This window comes from Fundulus heteroclitus, chromosome 20, assembly GCF_011125445.2.
Source record: "Fundulus heteroclitus isolate FHET01 chromosome 20, MU-UCD_Fhet_4.1, whole genome shotgun sequence".
NCBI classification, from domain to species: domain Eukaryota; kingdom Metazoa; phylum Chordata; class Actinopteri; order Cyprinodontiformes; family Fundulidae; genus Fundulus; species Fundulus heteroclitus.
The window spans coordinates 3017416-3038465 of record NC_046380.1 but is presented as its reverse complement, the minus strand read 5'-3'; the positions used below and the strand labels follow the sequence as shown (position 1 = coordinate 3038465).

General features: G+C 42.1%; 2 protein-coding genes and 1 long non-coding RNA gene across 4 annotated transcripts in view; 2 read left to right on the top strand and 1 right to left on the bottom strand.

Annotated features, from left to right (window-relative positions):
• The window catches only part of LOC118567219 (nuclear factor 7, brain-like), a gene marked incomplete in the record, with an annotated part of 854268 nt that overhangs the window by 410567 nt on the left and 422651 nt on the right, over window positions 1-21050 (top strand).
• LOC118567228 lies at window positions 3920-6792 on the bottom strand. Its single transcript, XR_004933547.1, has 3 exons — window positions 6701-6792; window positions 6564-6617; window positions 3920-3961 (listed from the first exon to the last, which is right to left on the bottom strand). It is a non-coding gene; the product is annotated as an uncharacterized LOC118567228 (long non-coding RNA).
• Window positions 3935-9301, top strand: tmem74b (transmembrane protein 74B). Of its 2 annotated transcripts, none has more exons than XM_021307250.2 (3): window positions 3935-4035; window positions 5694-5954; window positions 7992-9301. In XM_021307250.2, exons 2-3 carry the CDS (start codon window positions 5742-5744, stop codon window positions 8598-8600), a joined length of 822 nt encoding a protein of 273 aa, XP_021162925.2. In that variant the 5' UTR covers window positions 3935-4035; window positions 5694-5741; the 3' UTR covers window positions 8601-9301. The 2 variants fall into 2 exon arrangements, with proteins under 2 accessions (XP_021162925.2, XP_021162923.2); XM_021307248.2 differs by having other exon boundaries at window positions 7989-9301.

The window sequence follows — 21050 nt, the reverse complement described above, 5'->3', positions numbered from 1 at the left end:
AACTAAAATAAAAGAAAAACGTATAAAGTCTATTCAATTCTGACTATAATCTCAGAATTTTGACTTTATTCTGTCTCTCCCCCTCTTCCACCCCCTTTCTGTCAGCCTACTGTCATAAAAAGCGAGCCACTAGAGCCATTAAAAAAAAATCTGACTTAAATCTCATAATTCTGAGAAAAAAGTCTGAGTTCTCAGAAAAAAGTCAGGTGCATGTGTTTATGTATTCCGTAACGAACTGGGTCTTCATTACAAATGGTTGTCACAATGACAAATGTTTTGGATCTATCCTTTTGAAAACATTTATAAGAGATAATGGACTAAAAAACTGTGAAAGAAAACCTTGGAAAGCTTTTACGGGCTTTCATTGAAATATGAAAAAGAAACTTTTACTCTGGGCCAGAATTGTCATTTAGAGCACATGGTGAACTCGTCTAATTAAAGAAGTGCTGCTAAGTTCAGAGCAGCTAAATGCCAGAAAAAACTTTCTCTGTTTTAGTCGTGGACACAGTTTCACTAAGCAAAGAGGTTGTTATAGGAAGTCCTTCAAACCTGTAAATTAACAGACTTTGAGGTATTTTTCTACAGTGTGTGCGATTATGAGTAATAAACCTGGACGGCAGAATATAAACAAATGACACATCTGTTGGTGCATGGTTACATTATTTGGCAAAATGTTGTATATATTACAAGTATAAACCTAATATATCCTACCCCAGTGTCTCAAAATTACAGAAGCGCATTGCATTCACCAAACGAGGAAGAAATAGAAATATCTCATTATTATATCCTGATCTCATTTTGGACACCACTAGCAAACACTAATGAGTAAAACAGGTTATTCATAAATGAGACACAGCAGTTATTTGTTTCTCTGATTTTTACAGTACCTGAATCCTCTGAAGCTGACTGATAACTTTCTCCTTTTCCTCACCGTGAACGTCGATAATCTCAGAGTAAGCATCAATGCATCATTTCTTTGTTTCAGGCTCTGCATTAGTTTTTTTCCGCAGTGACTCTTGACGACGTTTTAGTTTAAATCGATAATTTGAACATGTCTACATGTCCAAAAATAACATTCTGCCTGTGACGTTTTAAATTAGCCTGTTAGTTAATAATTTACCAGCGCAAAAAATACCAAAACCTAATAGTAAATGGATATTAGATCATGATTAGAAAATAAAACAACCAATTATTCCCCCAGGAATATTTTAAACATTCTTCAAAACCATTTGTGCCCCCAGATGCAAGAAACCCAAAGAAATTATTATTTTCTCCCAGAAATACGACCCAATGATCGCAGAAACGGAAGGATTGTGATCATTGCCATTAATTAAAATACAAAAGATCTCTCCCCAGAAATAAGACTTTCTGCAGATTTTAATTAACGCTTCCCAACCAGAGAGAATTGATGCATCTGCTGGATCTATTTTCAGCAGAGGATTAATCACCAGTTAAACTGCAGAGACAGGCAGACAGAAAGTGAATTAACCCGCAGAGTGATGAAGGTGAGGAAGCTCATGGTGATGAAGGAAGGTGTGATTAAAAGGAGACGAGGCGTCTCTGGTGTTATCTGCTCCTCAGCAGAAGGCAGCAGGAAGAAGATCTTTGCTTTATTTTTTTATTCTTTCTTGCTGGGTTTCCTTAGAGAGAAAACTTTCTGACCAACCTGGAGGATTTGACTTTGTAAAGAGCCTTAAGATGACATGTTGTGAATTGGTGCAATATAAATAAAATGCAGTCATTTTAACTGCACTAACGCTGGAAACACTTTCCTTTGCACTGTTCCTGAAAATACATGTTTATATTTGATTTCAAGGTGCTGTATCCTTCAGCGTCCTGCAGGGGGTGCTGCAGCTCCCATAAATCTCTCAGGAAAATAAACATTTTTTATAGCGAAAACGGAGAAGAAAATACGGTTAGAAAAAACAAACAAAAAAAACATTTAAATATAACTTACTGACATAAACTAATTGTAGGGAATCTCTTTAGGACACATTGGTCTATAAAAACGTTTAATTGAACCTTTATGTTTGGTTCATATTCTGTCTATTAAACAATTAATCTTACCTAAAACGTGTTTAAAACCAGGGGGAGCCTCATATTGCTGGTTTTAAGGGAGAAGCAGGTCAAAAGGCTTCAGACACCAGCTCATCACACCAACCTGAAAACCACAAGCTGCTTTTGCGCATGGTCAGTGTCAGCCACCATCCTCATCCTCGCTCCCTCCCCGCAGCCTCCTCACTCATCGCCCAGCACCAGCATCCGTCCCTCCCCATGCAAGATGTTCCCGGCCGAAGCCCCCCTCCTGCTGCCCCGTGTCGGGCATCGTCTCCAGGTAGGAGTCCGCGGTCGTTGCCGTCGCTTCCAGCGTCCGGTCCGCCGGTGTCCCTCCCCGGGATGGACGCCATCCACCCGGCGCTTATTGGCATGCAGCTCGGGGAGGAAGCTGCGTGGACAGCTGCTCCAACTCGGTGTTTTCGCTCCGATTATTTGTCTTTATTTATTAATTTATTAATTTATTATTTCCGCCTGAACACATGAATGCGCGGACCCGGACCGTCCGTCATCCATCAGCCCCGTGACGTGGCGCCTGGTGCGGGGAATGAATAGCGCGTTGGTCGGTGCGCCGCTCCGGCTCCTGCTGATATTATCACAGCCGGAGAGGCTTTTGGTCCAGTTTGTTTTTTTATTTTTGGCAGCTTGGCGCATCGTCACAAGGTCACTGTGATGGTTGACGGCCGCGCGACCGGCTCCAATGCGCCTTGCCTTGCTCATGGGCACCACGGGCTGGGTAGATGGGAAGTATGTCAGTGGGCCACCTATAAGCGCGGCTGCAGACGTGAAGCAGGAGGGTTCAGTCTTGGTTATGTGGCTCCAGGGGGACCCTAGCCTCTCCTTTAATGCCCACATTGTTCCTGGTTGCGCGGTTGAGGCTCCAGTCGAGAGTCTGGGGAGTCAACCAGCTCAGATTGCGCCTTAGAATAAACGAAGGGACGCGCTTTCTGCTAAATGTCCCTTAATTTATCTGCAGATTTTAGCTTCTGATGTGGAACCTTTACCTGCAGGTTCAGCAGCAGATCCTTCAGGGCGTCTGTGGCAACCTTCAACAACATATTTGTTTTTGTTTTTGTTTTTTTTTCTTTGCTCGGTCAGACTGGATGGAGAGCATTTGTGGTGTGGACACCGTTTTTTTAAGCGTTCCTGCAGTTTCTTAGTAGAGGTTTATGTCTAGGCTTTGACTAGGCCATTAATTATGCTTTTATCTAATCCAGGGGAGTCCCAGCTGCAACCCCTGGGGTCATTTTGGGGCCCCTGGACTGGTTTTGTTTGGAAATTCAAGAATGAATTTTGATGCAGAGGGAGACTTTCAATTTTTATTTAGAGCAACTTTATTTCCCGACATATCAACATCTTCTGACAATGTAAAACTATGTATTTTTCTATTTTTAACAGCACTTTTTGCTTTCTCTTTCATTTTTTACAAAATCGGACCACATCTATCAGTGACTTTTACTCTTATTGCTGGGAATAGACTAACATTTGGATTTTTTACCCTAGTCGAGGCGAAAACACTTAGCAAACTTGATGCGTTCATTTTATTGAAACATTGGGATCTACAATAATTTATACATCCCATTGCTACAAAAAAGTCGGACTATTGCATTTGTTTAGTGAAAATACCAAACTCTAAAAAACAGAATGAATGTTTAGTTTATTAAAGGGCAGCTAAAAAAAAGTTGTAGTTTAAACAGTGTTAATTGCAGTGGGGAGGTTTTCTTCCAGGAATTTAGCCCCATCCATCTTCTCCTCAGCATGATGCAGCCACTGCCGTAGTTCACCATGAGGATGGTGTTCATTTTCCACCACACGTCTTGCATGTTTTAATTCGGGTCTCCTCTGACATGTTCTTTTACGTGTTTGCCTGGGCTGTGTTAAGGTGCAGTCAGGACTTCTTTTTGTCCTTTTTTCCCCAACAGGAAGCCACAGCATCAGCGCAGTGAAAGGAAGAAGACATGGGATTAGATAACCGCAAAGGTCAGACGACTGCAAATAACACATTTGTTTGTCTGCATGTGGTGTAAAAGGTTAATCTGACCCTAGCCAGATTAATATCGCTCCTCCTAGCTTCACTCACATCCATCTGGGACATCGCCCATAGAAAGTGATTTCTCCAACCAATTTGATTGTCCAGCCAATCAGGACGCAGGGCTGGAGTTTCATAGATGAGACATAGTGGAGAAGCGACCGTGACGTGAGACTGTTTTGATTCAGACAACAATGGCGGCTCGCATGGAGGAAGCAAGCGTTAGCATTGATGCTGCTATTTCTTCTGTGTTGTCCAATCTACCTAATATTGTTTCATTAAAAGAACATCAGAAAACGCCTCTGAAGGCTTTTGTTGGTGGAAACCATGTTTTTGCCCTTCTCCCGACCGCATTTGCCAAGTTTTGTTTTCTGGGAGCGGTTAGCGCTAACCATGTTAGGAGGCCTTTTTCCTGTGTCGCTATCACAGCGTCACGGGTTAGCTTCAGTGTGAGTGGTTGAAACAGCATGTCGATAAAGATGACAGACAAGTGGCTTATCCAATCATATGCAAGGATTTTTGATAAGGCCCAGCCTTCTGAAACGCCATTCCTATGGATCAGTGTGAGAGCAGAGTGGAGCAAGGCGGAGCTAAATTCATCTGGCTAGGGTCTGGTTAGTAAAAGGTAACAGGCCTGCAGGGAAAACAAATCAGGTGCAAACCAAACGCCATTATTCCTGACTAAGGCAGAAAATTGTTTTAGAAATATTCAATGGTGGTTTAAGTCTGTCAGAACAATGACAATAATTTGTAACTATCCTGGATATAAAATCTCTACAATGTAAAAAAAAAAATGTTTTCATGCTTTTAGAATTTTGTTCACTTTTTATTGAGAAATTAGACCTTTTATTTTATCTGAAGATATATGATGAAAATAATATTTGACTTCAGATGAAACATCATAGGCAGGACCTTGCAGAGACAATGTCTGGTGCTCGTTAAAAAACAATTATTCAATCAATCAATCAATCAACCAACCAACCAATTAATCTTTATTTATTAATCTTTTTGTTTTGTTTGTTTAACAATAAATTCACATTTCATTAAATAACTTAAAGTATTTTACACTTCTTATAACTCTTGATCTCTTGAGTCTTAAACGTTCACATATAATTTGCATAAAATAATACTAATCATCAATGTGTAAATATGAAATCATAAATTAATCAATCTGAGCAGGGTTGGTTTTGTGGATATTGTTGCAGTATATATAGACTGCATATAGTACTAAAATATAGAAATTATCTACATTATAATGTAGATCATTATATAATCTGACCTAATCTGTATTATATGATTGAACTTGACTTTGTAAAGTGCCTTGAGATGACATGTTTCATGAATTGGCGCTATATAAATAAAATTTAATTAATTTGAATTGAATACATTATACGGATTCATTGCAACCAGAATGCTGTTTTTAAACCACTATTTGCAGTTCATGTTCTTATTTTCTTACTTTTATTCTGACAAACGAGTTTAATCTGAGTTTATTTATTGGAGTGTTGCTAAACGAGGCCACGATCCGCCCTCTTTGGACCACGGCTCCCCTGCAGAAACACAAGCAGAGCACCTTTCTGTGTGTAACCGCTCTGATTCTCTGCCTTAGTGAGGACAAAGTGGCTCAGAGGTTTGGTGAAGACATGAGCCAGCATTGATGGAGTCCACTCTGAACGCCGTGGAGCTCCGGGAGCTGCGAGGAGGCCGGAAAGGCCCGTCGCCTACGCCGACCTCTGCCCCCTGGACAGCCGGCGCCGCCAGGGGCTTCGAGAACGCCTCCTACCTGCAGGACGAGGAGCAGGACCCCCCTGAGGAGGAGGAGCCGGGGCCGGCGGAGGTTCATCAGCCTTCGTCTTCAGGGAGCAGCAAGGTGAGCTTTGAATAACACCTTTGTTTTTGTTCTGCTGAATTTCGTGTTTCAATTTGTTACACAATTAATATTTAAATTAGATGTGGGTTAAAATCCAGGGAGCATAAATAGTAATAAAGAAAAATAATTTCCCAACCTTTTGTTTTCTATTTTGACGTATATCATTATTACCTGTTTAGAAGCGAATGCCAGAAGGTTCTTGCTCTGGTTCTGGTTCTGGTGTTGACCACCTGGAGCCTTTTGGGTCCAGGTATCTGCAGCAGGTGTGGGCATCAACTGGCTGAATATCTGCTAGGGATGCAAAACATTAAGTCTTTAAATTTAAAAACTATTAGCAAACATTCATTGCATTTACGGCAGTGCTTTGCAAAATTAATATAATATTAACCTGTATTAGGATGACAGCAATCTACACATGCAGCTTCATACAAACATGATCTTTTTTGTTTTGTTTTTTACCTCTCACTATTTTCTGTCTGTGGCGGTTTTCTGTAACAATGCCATCATGTTCAGTTTCTTTTGAGTCATCTGAAACAAAAAGACAGAAAACGGCACGCAGGCGGCGACAGAGCGCTGCGCCGCGGTTCTACATCCCCGGTATCGACTTACGGTGAATCAGAAGTCAGACAGGAAGGAAGAGTATGGAGCTAAAACAGCGACAGCCTGCAGCGACATTGAAAAGAGATTTGGCATTGTAAAATCAAACATTGAAAAGTCAAAAATTTGTTAGAAATTTAAAAACTCACGATGATATTCTTATTTAATGCTGCACCTCCTTTTAATGAGAGACGTTTTTGTTGTCACTGCAGAGTTCCTTCAGCTACGATGTCGCTACAAGCTAGCGCTGTTTTGCTGTTGGGGGCGGGGCTAAACTAAAGGCGCCTTCATGGGCCCTCCGTTTTTCCGCAACTCCTTATCATCTACCTGCTGTGAACTTATGGAAAGCTCCGGTCAAGTACTGCTGCTCGACCACAAGAAAGGGAATTATTTTCATTAATATCTTTATTAGCTTATACAGCTAATGATTGTAGTGACATGGAGCTAAACCAGTGACAGCAGGTAGATGATGATGATGATGAGTACCGGAAAAACGGAGGGTCCATGAAGGAGCCTTCAGTTTAGCCCCGCCCCCAACAGCAAAACAGTGCCAGCTTGTAGTGACACTGAAAACATCTCACTGAATAAAAACTGCAGCATAAAAGAAGAACATCATAGGTTTTTACTTTCTAACAATGTTTGACTTTTCAGTGACTAATTTTTCAATGTTTGATTTTTCAATGTTTGATTTTCAATATTTAATTTTCAATGTTTGATTTTTCAATGTTTGATTTTTCAATGTTTGATTTTCAATGTTTGATTTTTCACTGTTTAATTTTTCACTGTTTAATTTTTCACTGTTTGATTTTTCACTGTTTGATTTTTTTCAATGCCAAATCTCTTTTCAACGTCGCTGCCAGCTGTCACTTATTTAGCTCCATAGCTGAGTAGACCAGGACAGCAGCTGCTGAGAGGGAAAAGCAGCCGAAGACAACGACTCACAGGCCTCAGCTGGAAGAATATTTATCAGATTTAGCTTTTATCCCCTCCCTGCCGAGCTGTTCTTGTTTGTTTCCATCCTGTTAAGCCTTTACTTCTGCTTACCAACCTTTTCCTGTATCACCAAGCTATTTATTCATAACTTCTTTCCTTCTGTTACTGCTTACACTGCAAAAAGGCAACTAAAATAAGACACATTTTCTTGAAATTAGTGTTTTTGTCCTTGATTTCAGCAATTAAACAAGATTATCTGCCAATGGAATTAGTATTTTTACTCCTAAAATAAGATAATTAGATATATTCACTTGAAATAAGATGATTTTAAGTGCAAAAAATCTTATTCCATTGGCAGATCATCTTATTTACCTGCTCAAATCAAGTGCAAATACACTAATTTCAAGAAACTTTTACTTACTTTTAGTTCCCTTTTTGCAGTGTATTTGTTCTCTTCATCTTGTGTTTCTTCGTTTTCCTCATCCTCTCTTTGTGTTCCATCAGCAGCAGCCGCAGCGGGAGCAGGTTTCTCCCCAGTCCTACGATGAGGAGGACGGATGTCCCGCAGGAGGCGGAGGAGGGCCGGAGGAGGAGGGAGGAGGATTCACAGCGTTGAGCCCAGCCGACGACCATTCTGCGGACTACGGCTTCATCCTGGCGCTGGTGTTCCTGGTGAGCGGCATCGTCCTGGTGGTCATCGCCTACACCATCCCCAGGGAGGCCAAAGTGGACCCGGATTCTGTGTCGGCGCGTCAGATGGAGAAGCTGGAGATGTACTACGCCCAGCTGGGCTCTCACCTGGACAAGTGCATCATCGCCGGCCTGGGGCTGCTGACTCTGGGCGGCATGTTCCTGTCCGTGCTGCTCATGGTCTCCATCTGCCGGGGCGAGATGTACCGGCGCAGGGCGGCGTTTGTTCTGCCCAAGAGGACGTACGGCTCCATCAACCTGAGGATGAAGCAGCTGGCCACCGGAGAGGCCGGAGAAGGCGGGGACGGAGGCGGGGACGGAGGCGGGGAGGTTCTGGTGGAGTCCAGCCGGGACGTGACATCAGAACCGGGACCGAGCAGACCGCCCTGTGCCGCTTCTACTTCAGCCGCTGCGTGTGGAGTTTAATTCAGCGCTACGGCCTGCAGATGTGCTCCCTGCATCTGGGCGAGAGCTCGGCTGGAATACGAGAATCCGCGGGGATGCAGGTCCTCCGCTGGTGCCGAGTCCTGAGCGCGCAGAATCCGCTCTCCGCAAGTCCGGCTTTGTCCCGGCGTCCCGCCTGGCAGGACTATGGACACGGAGGTGTTTAAATCCAACAAATCATGAGGGGTTGATGACTTTAAAACAGAGGAGTGGATCAGGAAAAAGGGAGAGAGGTAAGCCAGTGGTGGCAAGGATAAGAGCACATTCTGAGATGGTTAGAAATTAAAGATCTCAATACTAATTCCTGCTATTTTAATCACATTCTCATGATAAAAAGCACATTATTTGGAAAAAGCACTGCAGGAACGCTGCTTTAGTTTCCAATTTCACCTCTGAGGCTGAAAAAAAAGGGTATTTAGCTACATTTCACAGCTTAATAAAGCAGACAAGCTAAAATCATGTCAAATAATTCTCAACTCTACAAATCTATTTAGAGAGAAAACACATAATTATAAGAACAATAAAAGTAATTGTTGTGAAGAAGTAACCAGAGGCGGCATTTATTAAAGCTCACCAGCAGCCACTAGAGAATAACTGAGCTAATACTAACGACGATAAACCCAACAGGAGCAGAAGAAAATCCTGAAGGTAGACGTTTAAATGTCCCGTTTTGGTCTCTTTTCACTCATTGTTTTGATTCTCATTCTGTTCACAAAATTCCCAGCTGAGCTTCTGGTCTCTTGGAAATTAGAAATTTCACGTCAAACAGTAAAAACGAGGAGTTAAATTTAATAGTTTATTCAAAGCCAGTCCGAGCCATAAGCAAGCCAAACCCCGGCCTACGCCCCTCGCGGCCAGCAGGGGGCTCCCAGGAGCAACGGAGGGGAGGAAACGCGTGTTTTATCGTTCTCACCGCGCATGTTAGTACCATATTTTTCGGAATATAAGTCGCATCAGTCAAAAAAATAATTTATTTCACACAATTCAAGACTAAAAAATGACATCTAATCTGGTAAGGGGATTTATTAAATTACACAGCTGCATCCACAACAGGCTGAGTAATATGGAACATACCTGGGAGGATGAATGGAGTAAATTAGCATTACAAGTCAGAAACACCAAGCCGGAAAGTTTACGCTAGCGCATTTCAACGTAGTGGCCCGTTACACTGAAAGTTGTCACAATTATGTTTAAATTAGACCATGAGCGTAACGGTGCTACGTGGATGTTTTACAGCAACATAAAGCTAACGTACATCAGCAAAGTTATAACCCGCCCGGACAATAGAGCTGTAAGCTAGCGCTAGCTGCTGTTAGCTTCACGGACGGCCCAGTAACAGGTTCTGATGCTGTCTGAGTCCTTAGAGCTCTGCTGCCACTGAAACAGTGAAATATACAAACATCTGTTTAGTCTTTGTTGTCTATAATTTAATGTTATAATACATTTTTAAGTGGTACAGGAGCAGGGTAGTTTTCACAAGCCTAAAGCGCCCTCTTGTGGCCTAGACGGTAATGTTTACTATTTGGTTCATGTTGGTAAGTGAATTACCATTCAAATTGAAGTCACACCTGAATGTAAGTCACAGAATCGGCCAAACTATGAAAAAAAGTGCAACTTATAGTCTGAAAAATACGGTAGGTTACAGACGTTCTGCCTGGAAACAGCTGTTGTTTTAGGCTTTTTACCTTTTATTTAATAACCAGGCGAGACGATGGAGAAATAGTCCCTCGTTTACGGCACCGGCCCTGGGCTCATTTCCCTGTAAACAAAATGAAAATAATGTCTTTTCTAGCTAAAAACTGTGTTGTTTTTTTCCAACCCTGGATGACAAAGCTGACAGCGTGATTTTGCAAGTAACACAAGGAGACAAAAGAATGAGTGAAAGTCTTTGATTGCTTTTTCTCTGCTGGTGGATCTGAGCCGTCGGTAGAAACATTTTCGCTCCGTGGAAAGATCCGTGTGAGCAAAACGCCGCCTCTTGTTTACCGATCATCAACATTTCTACCAGCGCCGCCGTCCGCAGCATCAGAGAGATCATCTCCTGAAACCCTAAAACCTCAGGTTTCATAATTAAACCTGGACGGACGGAGCTGTAGTTACAATCAGTGGTGAAAATATGTAAAAAAAAAACTGAAGCCCTTTTATGAATTATGTTGTTGTTGATGCATTAATGGTATTTAAAACGTGTTTGTAGTGTGTTTTACATCCGCAGACGCTCAAATTTACCCGTTTTGCAAAGAAATCTGACCCCATTGTTGTTATGATGCATATCTGGTGACTTTGGGAATTTAGAGAAGATTACCTTCTTAATTCAACCCAGGATGACCCAGACTTTCACTTTACTGGCACAGCAAATGTTCACGATTTAAACAGAAATAACCTCCAAGCCTCCATCTTTTTCTACTGTCAGATTGATATTTAGACCATCGCCGTTTTAACTTTAAAATAAGTCGCAGTTGTCACCTGAATGTGGCGTATTAAACACTCCAGCAATGCCCTCTGAAATGAACTAAAACTAAAACACTTTAGAGGCTCCAGAATGCTGGTCAACATGCCACCACTGATTATTGTAAAAAAATAATAATAAAAAAAGACGAAAGAGAAGGATATAAGGAGAAGAAAAGGAAAATATGAAGCTCGGATCGTTTGGACAAAAAGCTGCTTTTGAGGGAAATAAACCTTTAATAACACCTGTTTCTTGCTGTATAAACTGATGGTATTAATGTCATATAAGGATACAGTATGCCTTAACGAGTATGCACACTGTAAACTGTGTATACACATATTATGCTAATGTAATCGAGTGTGTATATTAAACCAGTTAGCCAGGGGTAATGTAGCCACACACACACACACACACACACACACTGACGGGGACGTTTCTTATTCCAACTTCAGAGTAAAAAAAAAAAAAATCAGCAACCTGCAGTTCTTTGCTGTAAATGTGCACGCATTTAATTCAACATGCAAATATCCAGGATCCTGCATGCAGAGACGCGGGATGTGAAGCACCAGCAGAGGCCACAGCTCTGGGTCAGCTTCACGGATCGATAACGTGACAAAGAACCGGGCAGATGGCAGAAATTAGGCCTGGTTGGTCATTTGGTGACCAGTCACCAGAAATAAAGGAGAAGTGTTGCTGCTCATCTCTAAAAAATAAAAAATAAAAACCCAACTTCACGGTTCACAGGAGCTGGGGGTTAATGTTGGAGTTTTTTTAATCAGTCGCCGGGCAGATTTCCTAGCTCTGCTGAAGTGTCATTGAGCATTGCCTCGTTATCTCAGGGAAGGCGAGGGAAACGTGGGAAAGAGTCAGGAAGTCTCCTGCTGGCAGCTGTGAAATTAGCAATTAAAACAAAACCTGGTGAAGCGGACAGACTCCAGATTTCAGAGAGATGGAGCATAAATGGAGCAAAAAAAAAAGGTGAATTTTAAACTAAAGGCACATCAAAGCGATGGTGCGATCACCTTTAATTAGCTGCTGAGAGCTGAAAGGTACGACACGTCCACTTTTCTCCCAAATTTTGCCTCATTGTTTTGAGAAAAGTGCGTTTTCTGATGTTGTGAAACAAACCAGGATCCGTTTTATTTCCTGCCTTCACCTCCATGTGCTGCTGGTCACGCAGCGAGAACAACGGCAGCGGATCTGGTTCTGAAGCTGTGAATATGATCACGTTTCGCCTCTTTGAGACATTCCACCATTTCTGGGCGATGTCCGAGTTCAGATCCACGTCTCGTTTCTGTCATAGAACATCCAGACGAGCTGAGCTGGAGAATCTGTGTTTGCCAGTGAGGGTGAGACTGATGAAGTGAGGAAGAGGAGGGTGAGGAAGCAGGTGGAGGCAGGGATGAACAGTCTCAGATTAAGGTTTTAAAAACTGCGTAAAGGAGCCGATTCTGGTTGCTGCTGCCGCCTGCAGCTCCTCGTTAGCAGAGAAAATGATGCAGAATGATGCAGGATGGACGCACGGAGGTGTAAGAAAGATGTTTCATGTGATGCAGTCAGATAAGGAGAGACATTTGCAAAAACAGCATTTTCAGCATCTAACTCTGGTTTTTGGGAAACATATTAAAAGAAAACCTTATTATGACTTTATGCTCTGCATCTTAAAATGAGCAAAGTCTGTATTTCATGTTTTTTTTTCCCCCCTGCAAATCTGTAGATGAATGTTTTTTGGTTGGAATGTCAGGAAGTGACTTTTCCCTGATGCAAACTCATTTTCACCCTGAAAGTCTTGCAGCAGCGCCGTTCTGTAAGCAGATGAGCTCAAATCTAAGCATTAAATGAACGATTTCATGAATCCGGAGCAGAGGAGGTCAGATTGGACAGAAGAGTTTCAGCTTCTCTGGTTTAAACGTCAGAAGCAAACAGGAGCACCTTGTCCAAAGACACGGGAGTAAATCAATCTTCATCCTCTCAGCAGCGCGGTGACTCTGTTACCGCAGAGAGAACGGGAGACTATTTATATCGCCGGTGGAAACAGCTCTCCGATGTCACGCAAAGTCCTTGTGAGGACAAAACAGGAGACGCAGACAATCCCTGAAAGTCTGTCAGACCCCGGCGGATTAGGAGCCTCACAGTCGGCCTTTCTGGGGAGAAATCAAACCTTTTTTCTGTGGATCTTCTCCAGACCCAGAGCGTCGTTTTTCATCTGGAATCGGCTGTGACGGGAGATGAATGCAAAAAAATCAGCACAGAGGATAAAACAGAGATGCTGATCCCTTAAACGGTCTGATATTTCCTGTGATAAAGCTCAAACTGCTGTGAAGGGGAAGGAAACGATAGTTTTCAGGGTTTTGTTTTATGAATCTGGACACGCTTTATATATCCAGGTGTAATGATTTGATCTGGGAACCTGATATTTAAGACGACAGGAGATGGTGGACGGCAGGCAGAGACAGGTTGACCAGGTGACGATGGCAGGAAGTGACTTAACCAGCGATGCAGAGTGGGCGGAGCTAGCAGCAGGACACACAGGAACGTAGCTCACAGTCACCATGAATCCTGACTAGTGAGGAAAGGTGACGTTCTGGCAGGAAGAGGTTGAATGAGGCAGGTATTTATAGGCAGAGCGACAGGTGAGCCGGGTTGAGCCTGATTAGCTGCAGCAGGTGGAGCTAATTGTGGAGAGCGAGTGAACGGTGACTGGGACAGAACAAAAGCACAGAAACAAAAACCCGAATCGTGACATCCAGGGGTGGAAATCTTCCCCATTCTTTGGAGGAAAAGCTCAAACTTGCTCAGATAGTCTGCAAACATCAGTGTCTGCAGGTTTAATTTCCCCCACACGTGGCGTCCGGGCATGCTTGCTAATAGGATTTGGTCTCATCTCACCAGAGCACCTTCTTCCCTTCTGAGGCAAACTGCTGATGGGACCTTCTATGGTTTTGGTTCAACATCAGCTGAAGTCTTGCCTTCTCTTCCACGAAGGCCAGATTTAGGAAAAGCACGTTTAATAACCGGTTTCCCATCAGCTTCTCCCACCTGAGCTGTAGATCTGTGTGGCTCCTCCAGAGTCAGCCCCACGTTCCTGCACATCACAAGATTCTTGAATTCTCTGACGGGGTGTGAATACTTTAGACGTTCTCTGCTTCGGCCACGCAACGAAACATCGCCTTCGTTTTTTAAAGCGGGTTCAGTTTTAGAAGATGGAGAGGAACGTTGCATTTAATCAGTGTGAAATGGTAACATCCATCAGTGGTGGGGGGAGGGGGGGGGGCTGTTGTCCATACCCAGCCTTCATTGGGCAGAGACACGTCATCCATCTTTGACAGGTCGCCAGTCCATCAGAGCCAGGGCAACAGAGAGACAGACAGGATGGACGAGCAGACAGACAATCGTACATCAGGGAACTTTAAATTAAATTGAACCAGTTAACCTAACAGTCGTGTTTTTAGACGGGGGGGTACCCAGAGAGAACCTACCCATGCACAGGGAGACTCCATGCAGAGTCACCTGACTGGGATTCAAACCCAGGACTTTCTTACTGCAAGGAAACAGTAACAATGCAGCCTGAAGCTTTTTACAGCGGCTATAAAAAGTAGAAAAAAATCATAATGAATCTCTTGAGACTCAAGATTTTTTGTAAACTAATTGTAAAATAGAAATCCTGTTGAAGTTTGCATCTAATTAGACTAATTCTTTAGTGTCGGTGTTTAGTTACAAACCATTGCTGATTGTTTTTAGCGAACGATGAGAAAACCCATTAGTCCTGGACGAAGGTGTTGGCGGCACATTAAATATTAATAATAATAGAACTTTATTGATCTCACAATGGAGAAATTCACTTCTGCATCTTAACCCATCTCCTTTGGGGAGCAGAGGGCTGTCACTCTGCGGCGCCTGGGGAGCAATCAGGGGTTAAGGGTCTTGCTCAGGGACCCAGAGTGCAGGCAGTGGGGATTGAACCGGGTACTTTCAACCTTCTCAGAGCTCTAACCACTAGGCCACCACTCCTGCCTGAAGTTATTGGATGGAGGCGCGGCCTACAGCAGGACTTTGGTGACTTTTAGTGAGATAAATGTGGAGCTGCAGGCTGGATGAGCTGCAGCTGAAGCTGGTTGATATGCAGCAGCAGCAGCAGCAGCCGCTCTCACCGCGGCCAGAGGTGAGCCGGAGCACAGCTGCTTTGGATTCGGTGCCGTGCTCAAGGACACTTCAGCAGAGCTCAGGGTCGTGACCCCTCAGCTCTGCCTCGTTAATCACGCTCCCGTCCAGGAAATCCTTTAAAGGGCGCCGTGAAGAGTTTGCAGCAAGCATCCTCCTGCAGGGCGCTTCCCCAGATGCGGTCCAGATGTGGTCCAGATGTGACGGAGCAGCAGCGATTCACTCCTCACACGGAGACTCAACGAATGTACGGATGGACGTGACGATGCGCCGTCATCACCCTCTGTCCCATTCTCATGTCGTAATTTTAGCGCCGTCGCCACAAAAAGCGCCGATGCATAAATATTCAAGCTCTTATTTTGCTTTGTCTTGCCTGTGCGAAGTTAATAGATGTTATTCATAGATAAAATGTGATATTTGACACAACGATGATGGAGCTGCTAACTTAAAAAAAAAAAAAAGTCATAGGATGTAATAATTTTGTCCACCCTTAGATAACGTCTGTTTTTATTGCCACTCTGCAGCTGCGAAGGTTAACTCCTGCCAGCGTGTGGCGCTGTTGTACAAGCTCACCTCCATAAAATAGGAAATCATTTTAAAAAGTTAATTTATTTCACCGTTTTATTTCAAACTGTGAATCTCACACAATCCGTGGATTTAACACCAACAGAGGGATTTATTTAGAATAATTGCTGCAAATAGATTTTAAAGATTAAGGCTTAGAGAAAAAAAAAATACTACAAAGACAAAATGCTTAAAAAAAAAGAAGAAAAAAGCACTTCTGATGGAGGAAGGTGGACCTGCTGAGAAGGACGCCCAGGAACTGGACCAGCTTTTGGTACCATTGGCAGCGTGGGCCAGTACCAAACGCCTGCGGGAAAATTAAATCAGCATCTCCACGGAGCTTCTCATCAGGAGGAAGCATGAAGTGCCCTAAAATGTTCTGGTAGGACTTCAGAAGGCCCAGTGGAGCAGAACCGGCGCCGGACGTGGCACCTGACTGTGGAAACCTCCCTTTGGGCTTCAAGCAGCGATGATTCTGGGCCTCTCCGCTCTTCCTCCAGACTCCTGGACCTTGATTTCCAGAATAGTTTCATCTGAAAAGAGGACTTTGGACCTCTGGGAGACGGGCCGGTTCTGCTTCTCCAGGTGAGATGAAGACATCGGTGTCCGGTGGTTCTTGAAGCTCGGACGCCAGCTGCAGACTCTCGGATGGGCTTTTCCTGCAGCGGGTGCATCCTTCTCTGCTCCACTTTTTCCTTCCACTAAACTTTCCGATAACGTGCTCGGATGCAGCTGTCTGCCAACAGAAGGCTGCATCAGGTCAGCTGTCATTGGCCTTAAATAATATGCTTATATACTTATAAACTACATTTAGAATTAGTTTTTTTTATCAAACTCTAAGCCATAATCATAAAAATGAACAGAAATAGACTATTTGTTGTTAAAAATCTAAAAATCTTCAGTTTTTGAGTTAAATAGCTGAAATAAAATAGCTTTTGTGTTTTTATTTATTCAGATCCACATTTATTTGTCTAAATTAATGAAGATTCATGAAGCAACGTTTATAGCCTTCAAAATAAAAGTCTAAAAACAAGACAATTATAGATGCCTGACAAACTTTAAATGTATTTATTAAAATGTGAAATAAAAAGTTGAGTGATAAGACTTTAATAAACCAGATTTAAATGTGAGTTGTTTAATCAGAATTTAAAGAATAGTGTGTTTGTTTTAAAAAAAAACTACAGGTCTTTACTCAATAATGTCTTACAATGAGTAAAACATTTAGCACAACATATGAAACTATATATGAATTCTATAAATCAGATTTTATTCCACAGAGTTTTACTTTTTGCTACATAATATACATATTCAGGGTCTGTCTCTGCAGCAGGCAGATCAAAAGACACTTCTGGGTTTTAGTTTGTTAATGTTAATTTAAATGAAACAAAAACCTTTTTTTCACAGTAAAATTCTTCATATTAAGCCTTAAAAATCCCAAAATATTGTGGAAAAATTGTTCCTGTTCTTTACAAAACTACTACTTTTCATAGAGGTCATTTACAATGTCATAAATAAGCCACAAAACTAATCATAATAAGAAATAGGTGATGTATTTTCTAAATTAGCACATTTGCCCCTATTTGAAATCATCTTATATATGCATGCAGATTATTTGGTTTTAGTCCCTGTTTTCTGATAATGATGCCAGATTCTTGATGTACAGAAAATAAAAAAAAACTAGCAGAACGTTGAAGGCTTATAGTTTTAATTTTATTCTCTGGTCAGAAACGAGAATAAGCTGGACAGGCGTCTGATTCGCTGTTTTTTTGTGAAAAGCACACCGACTCGTGTACGGAACGACATAAACTTTCTTCTTTTTTTTTTGTAAAGATGTGATTGAATTCATCTGATGAAAGGAGATGAATCAGACGTTGATTCATCTCTGCTTCATTTCCATGCACACACTGCTGCGTAGGACTGATGTGGCCGCTGAGGCTGCGTGTTACTGGGGTGACGCTGCGCCGTCCTGACGCCTCGTTCCTGTACAGACTAACCATCCTGTGTGTAATCATGATGCTGGTTTTTAACTCGCATATTTTGTTAACGTGACCAATAAAGTTTCTGTTCTTCTGTGGTTTATAAATTCTCTGCCTTTGATTCTCCATTAATTGAGCGTATTTGTAATTGCAGTGGATCAAAATAGAAGGGAGGGGGGAATAAAACACAGCTGAAAAGATGCAAACACAGATGCAGCAAAGCACTCTGGGTGATCCGCCTGCTTCAGTGAACCTAAAGCCATTCAAAATGTAGGAAATAGTCTAAATCAGGCGTGTCCAAAGTGCGGCCCGGGGGCCATTTGTGGCCCCTGGAATGATTTTAGATGATTTAGAAAGATTTGGTCCACCAGCGTATGTGGCTGATGCAGATGGAAGATTTTAGTTTTTTTAGGGCAAAATTATTACAGAAAAGTTCAAATTTTACAAGTGAAAATGTTAAGTGTAACACAAAGTATTCATCTTTTAATAAACACACTTTCGAAATTCTCTTTAATCTCATAGTGACATCTATCCAATGACATTTAAATACTCAAATGCAAACTCTGGTGCATTAAAATCTGCTGTGAATTCAATTATTAAATTTGGCTAATTACAGCGAGTGTTTTCAAAGAACTGGTCCTTGTATTGCTAGACCAAAAGGAGTAAAATTTATTATTGTTAAAGAGTCAAGTTAAATTTTTCAAAATAATTTGCAAGCTGGAGGAACATCTTTTAATATAACAAATGAGCAAAACACTTTTTGAAATTTTGGATCTACAATGATTTACACATTCATTTCCTACAAAAAAAAATCTAAATACCAAACAGGAAGAGTGATTAATCAGAAAATATTAAATACAAAAACTTGGTAATCCAAACCAGAATCCCAAATAAATCACATAATACACAATGTTTTAAAATCAGAACAATTTTACACAAAAATATAAATATGACTGGAACTTTTAGACCATAACGCAAAATATTCCTCATGGTATAGTTAAGATTATTATGTAAATGTAATGAAAATAAAGATTTAACATCTTTATTTCAGTTTTAATGCATGGAGTAAAGACAGCATCTGATCTAAAGCAGGCGGAACAGAGGAAATAAGCCTGTTTCTTTGTTTTTTCTGCTTTCTGGCTGCTCCTACTGTTTAGTTGGTTATTAGATCTTTTCGAGTTAACGAGGGAACGTTTCTCCTTTTATCGCTGCCACTCTTTTACGTTTTTCACATATTCCAAAAAAACGCTGTTTAAACAGAAATGTCTGTACGGTGCTGTACCTGAAGACAAAGTCCTGGCTGAATAAAAATGATTTTAATTAAACAGCTTGTGGATTTCTAACACCTTCTTTGTTTCTTTTCTCTGTCTGTCTTTCACTTATCTTTCCTGATGACTCTTTCAGGGACACTTTCTGCAGGGCTGACTCATGGTTAGGCAGAATGAAATCCTCGCCTCTGTCTGAGGTCTCAGTCGGGTGTTCCTCCTGAATAAAGCTTTGCTCTAATTAAATTTAACTGAAAGTCGTGCGATGATCCTGTCTGGGTTTATTCGGCTCGGGTCCAGATTTTCAGAGCTTCGTTAAAACCTTGTCGCTCCCACTCACATCTGGACGAGTTTTGGAAAGAATTGAAATCTGCACTTGAGTAAAAAAAAAAGAAGAAGAAAAAAAAAGGTTTTACAAATTCTAATTTAACTTAATATGTTAGAAAAGCTGCTGAACTCAAATTGGTAATAGTGACAACGGGAATTAACTGAGATTAACTACTTTTTTTTCTATTTTCACTACCCCCACCCAGGCCTGATTCAGTTCAATTCAATTAAAATTTACTTATACAGAGTCAATTCATGATACACATCATCTCTTTCCAAAGTCAGACTCCATCAGATCCTCCAGGTTGGTGAGAAAGTTTCCTCTCTAAGGAAACCCAGCAGGTTGCATCAAGTCTCTCCAAGCAGCATTCACTCCTCCTGAAAGAGCGTAGAGCCACAGTGGACAGTCGTCTGCATTGTTGATGGCTTTGCAGCAATCCCTCATACTGAGCATGCATGAAGCGACAGTGGAGAGGAAAACTCCCCTTTAACAGGGAGGAGAACCTCCAGCAGAACCAGAACCAGGCTCAGTGTGAACGCTCATCTGCCTCCACCCACTGGGGCTTAGAGAAGACAGAGCAGAGACACAGAAAGCACAGAAGCTCACATTGACCCAGGAGTACTTTCTATGTTAGAGAAGACAGAGCAGAGACACAGAAAGCACAGAAGCTCACATTGACCCAGGAGTACTTTCTATGTTAGAGAAGACAGAGCAGAGACACAGAAAGCACAGAAGCTCACATTGACCCAGGAGTACTTTCTATGTTAGAGAAGACAGAGCAGAGACACAGAAAGCTCAGAAGCTCACATTGACCCAGGAGTACTTTCTATGGTAGAGAAGACAGAGCAGAGACACAGAAAGTACAGAAGCTCACATTGACCTAGGAGTACTTTCTATGGTAGAGAAGACAGAGCAGAGACACAGAAAACACAGAAGCTCACACTGACCCAGGAGTACTTTCTATGTTAGAGAAGACAGAGCAGAGACACAGAAAACACAGAAGCTCACACTGACCCAGGAGTACTTTCTATGTTAGAGAAGACAGAGCAGAGACACAGAAAGCTCAGAAGCTCACATTGACCCAGGAGTACTTTCTATGGTAGAGAAGACAGAGCAGAGACACAGAAAGTACAGAAGCTCACATTGACCTAGGAGTACTTTCTATGGTAGAGAAGACAGAGCAGAGACACAGAAAACACAGAAGCTCACACTGACCCAGGAGTACTTTCTATGGTAGAGAAGACAGAGCAGAGACACAGAAAGCACAGAAGCTCACATTGACCCAGGAGTACTTTCTATGTTAGATGGTAATAGAGAATGATCTGCCTCCCCTGATGATGTCACAGCTAACAGAACGCCAGACCAGGTGTACCTTCTATGATGAGAAGAAACGATTACTGCCAGAACTTCAGAATAAAAAAGCAAGCAAAAAAGCAAGACTCCAGTTAACTTCAGTTTAAATGGGCAATTTCCTTTTAGAATAAATACATATTTTCTCTCCTCGCTAAATTTTCCAGCAAATAAAGCATCTAAACATCAAAGGAGCTGGTGGTGGGCTTTCAGAGCCGCAGACCCAGCTCACTGACCCAGGTGAACATCCAGGGAACCGATGTGGGGATAGAGGACTCCTCTCAGTACCTGGGTCTTCACCAGAACCACAAACTGGACTGGACTCTCAGTACTGATGCTCTT

Excerpts from the sequence above, each read along its gene's own strand:
- tmem74b (XM_021307248.2), top strand. The coding sequence starts at position 5,742 with ATGGAGTCCACTCTGAACGCCGTGGAGCTCCGGGAGCTGCGAGGAGGC. Across the intron at positions 5,955-7,988 it reads CGTCTTCAGGGAGCAGCAAG|CAGCAGCCGCAGCGGGAGCA; the intron begins GTGAGCTTTGAA and ends GTGTTCCATCAG.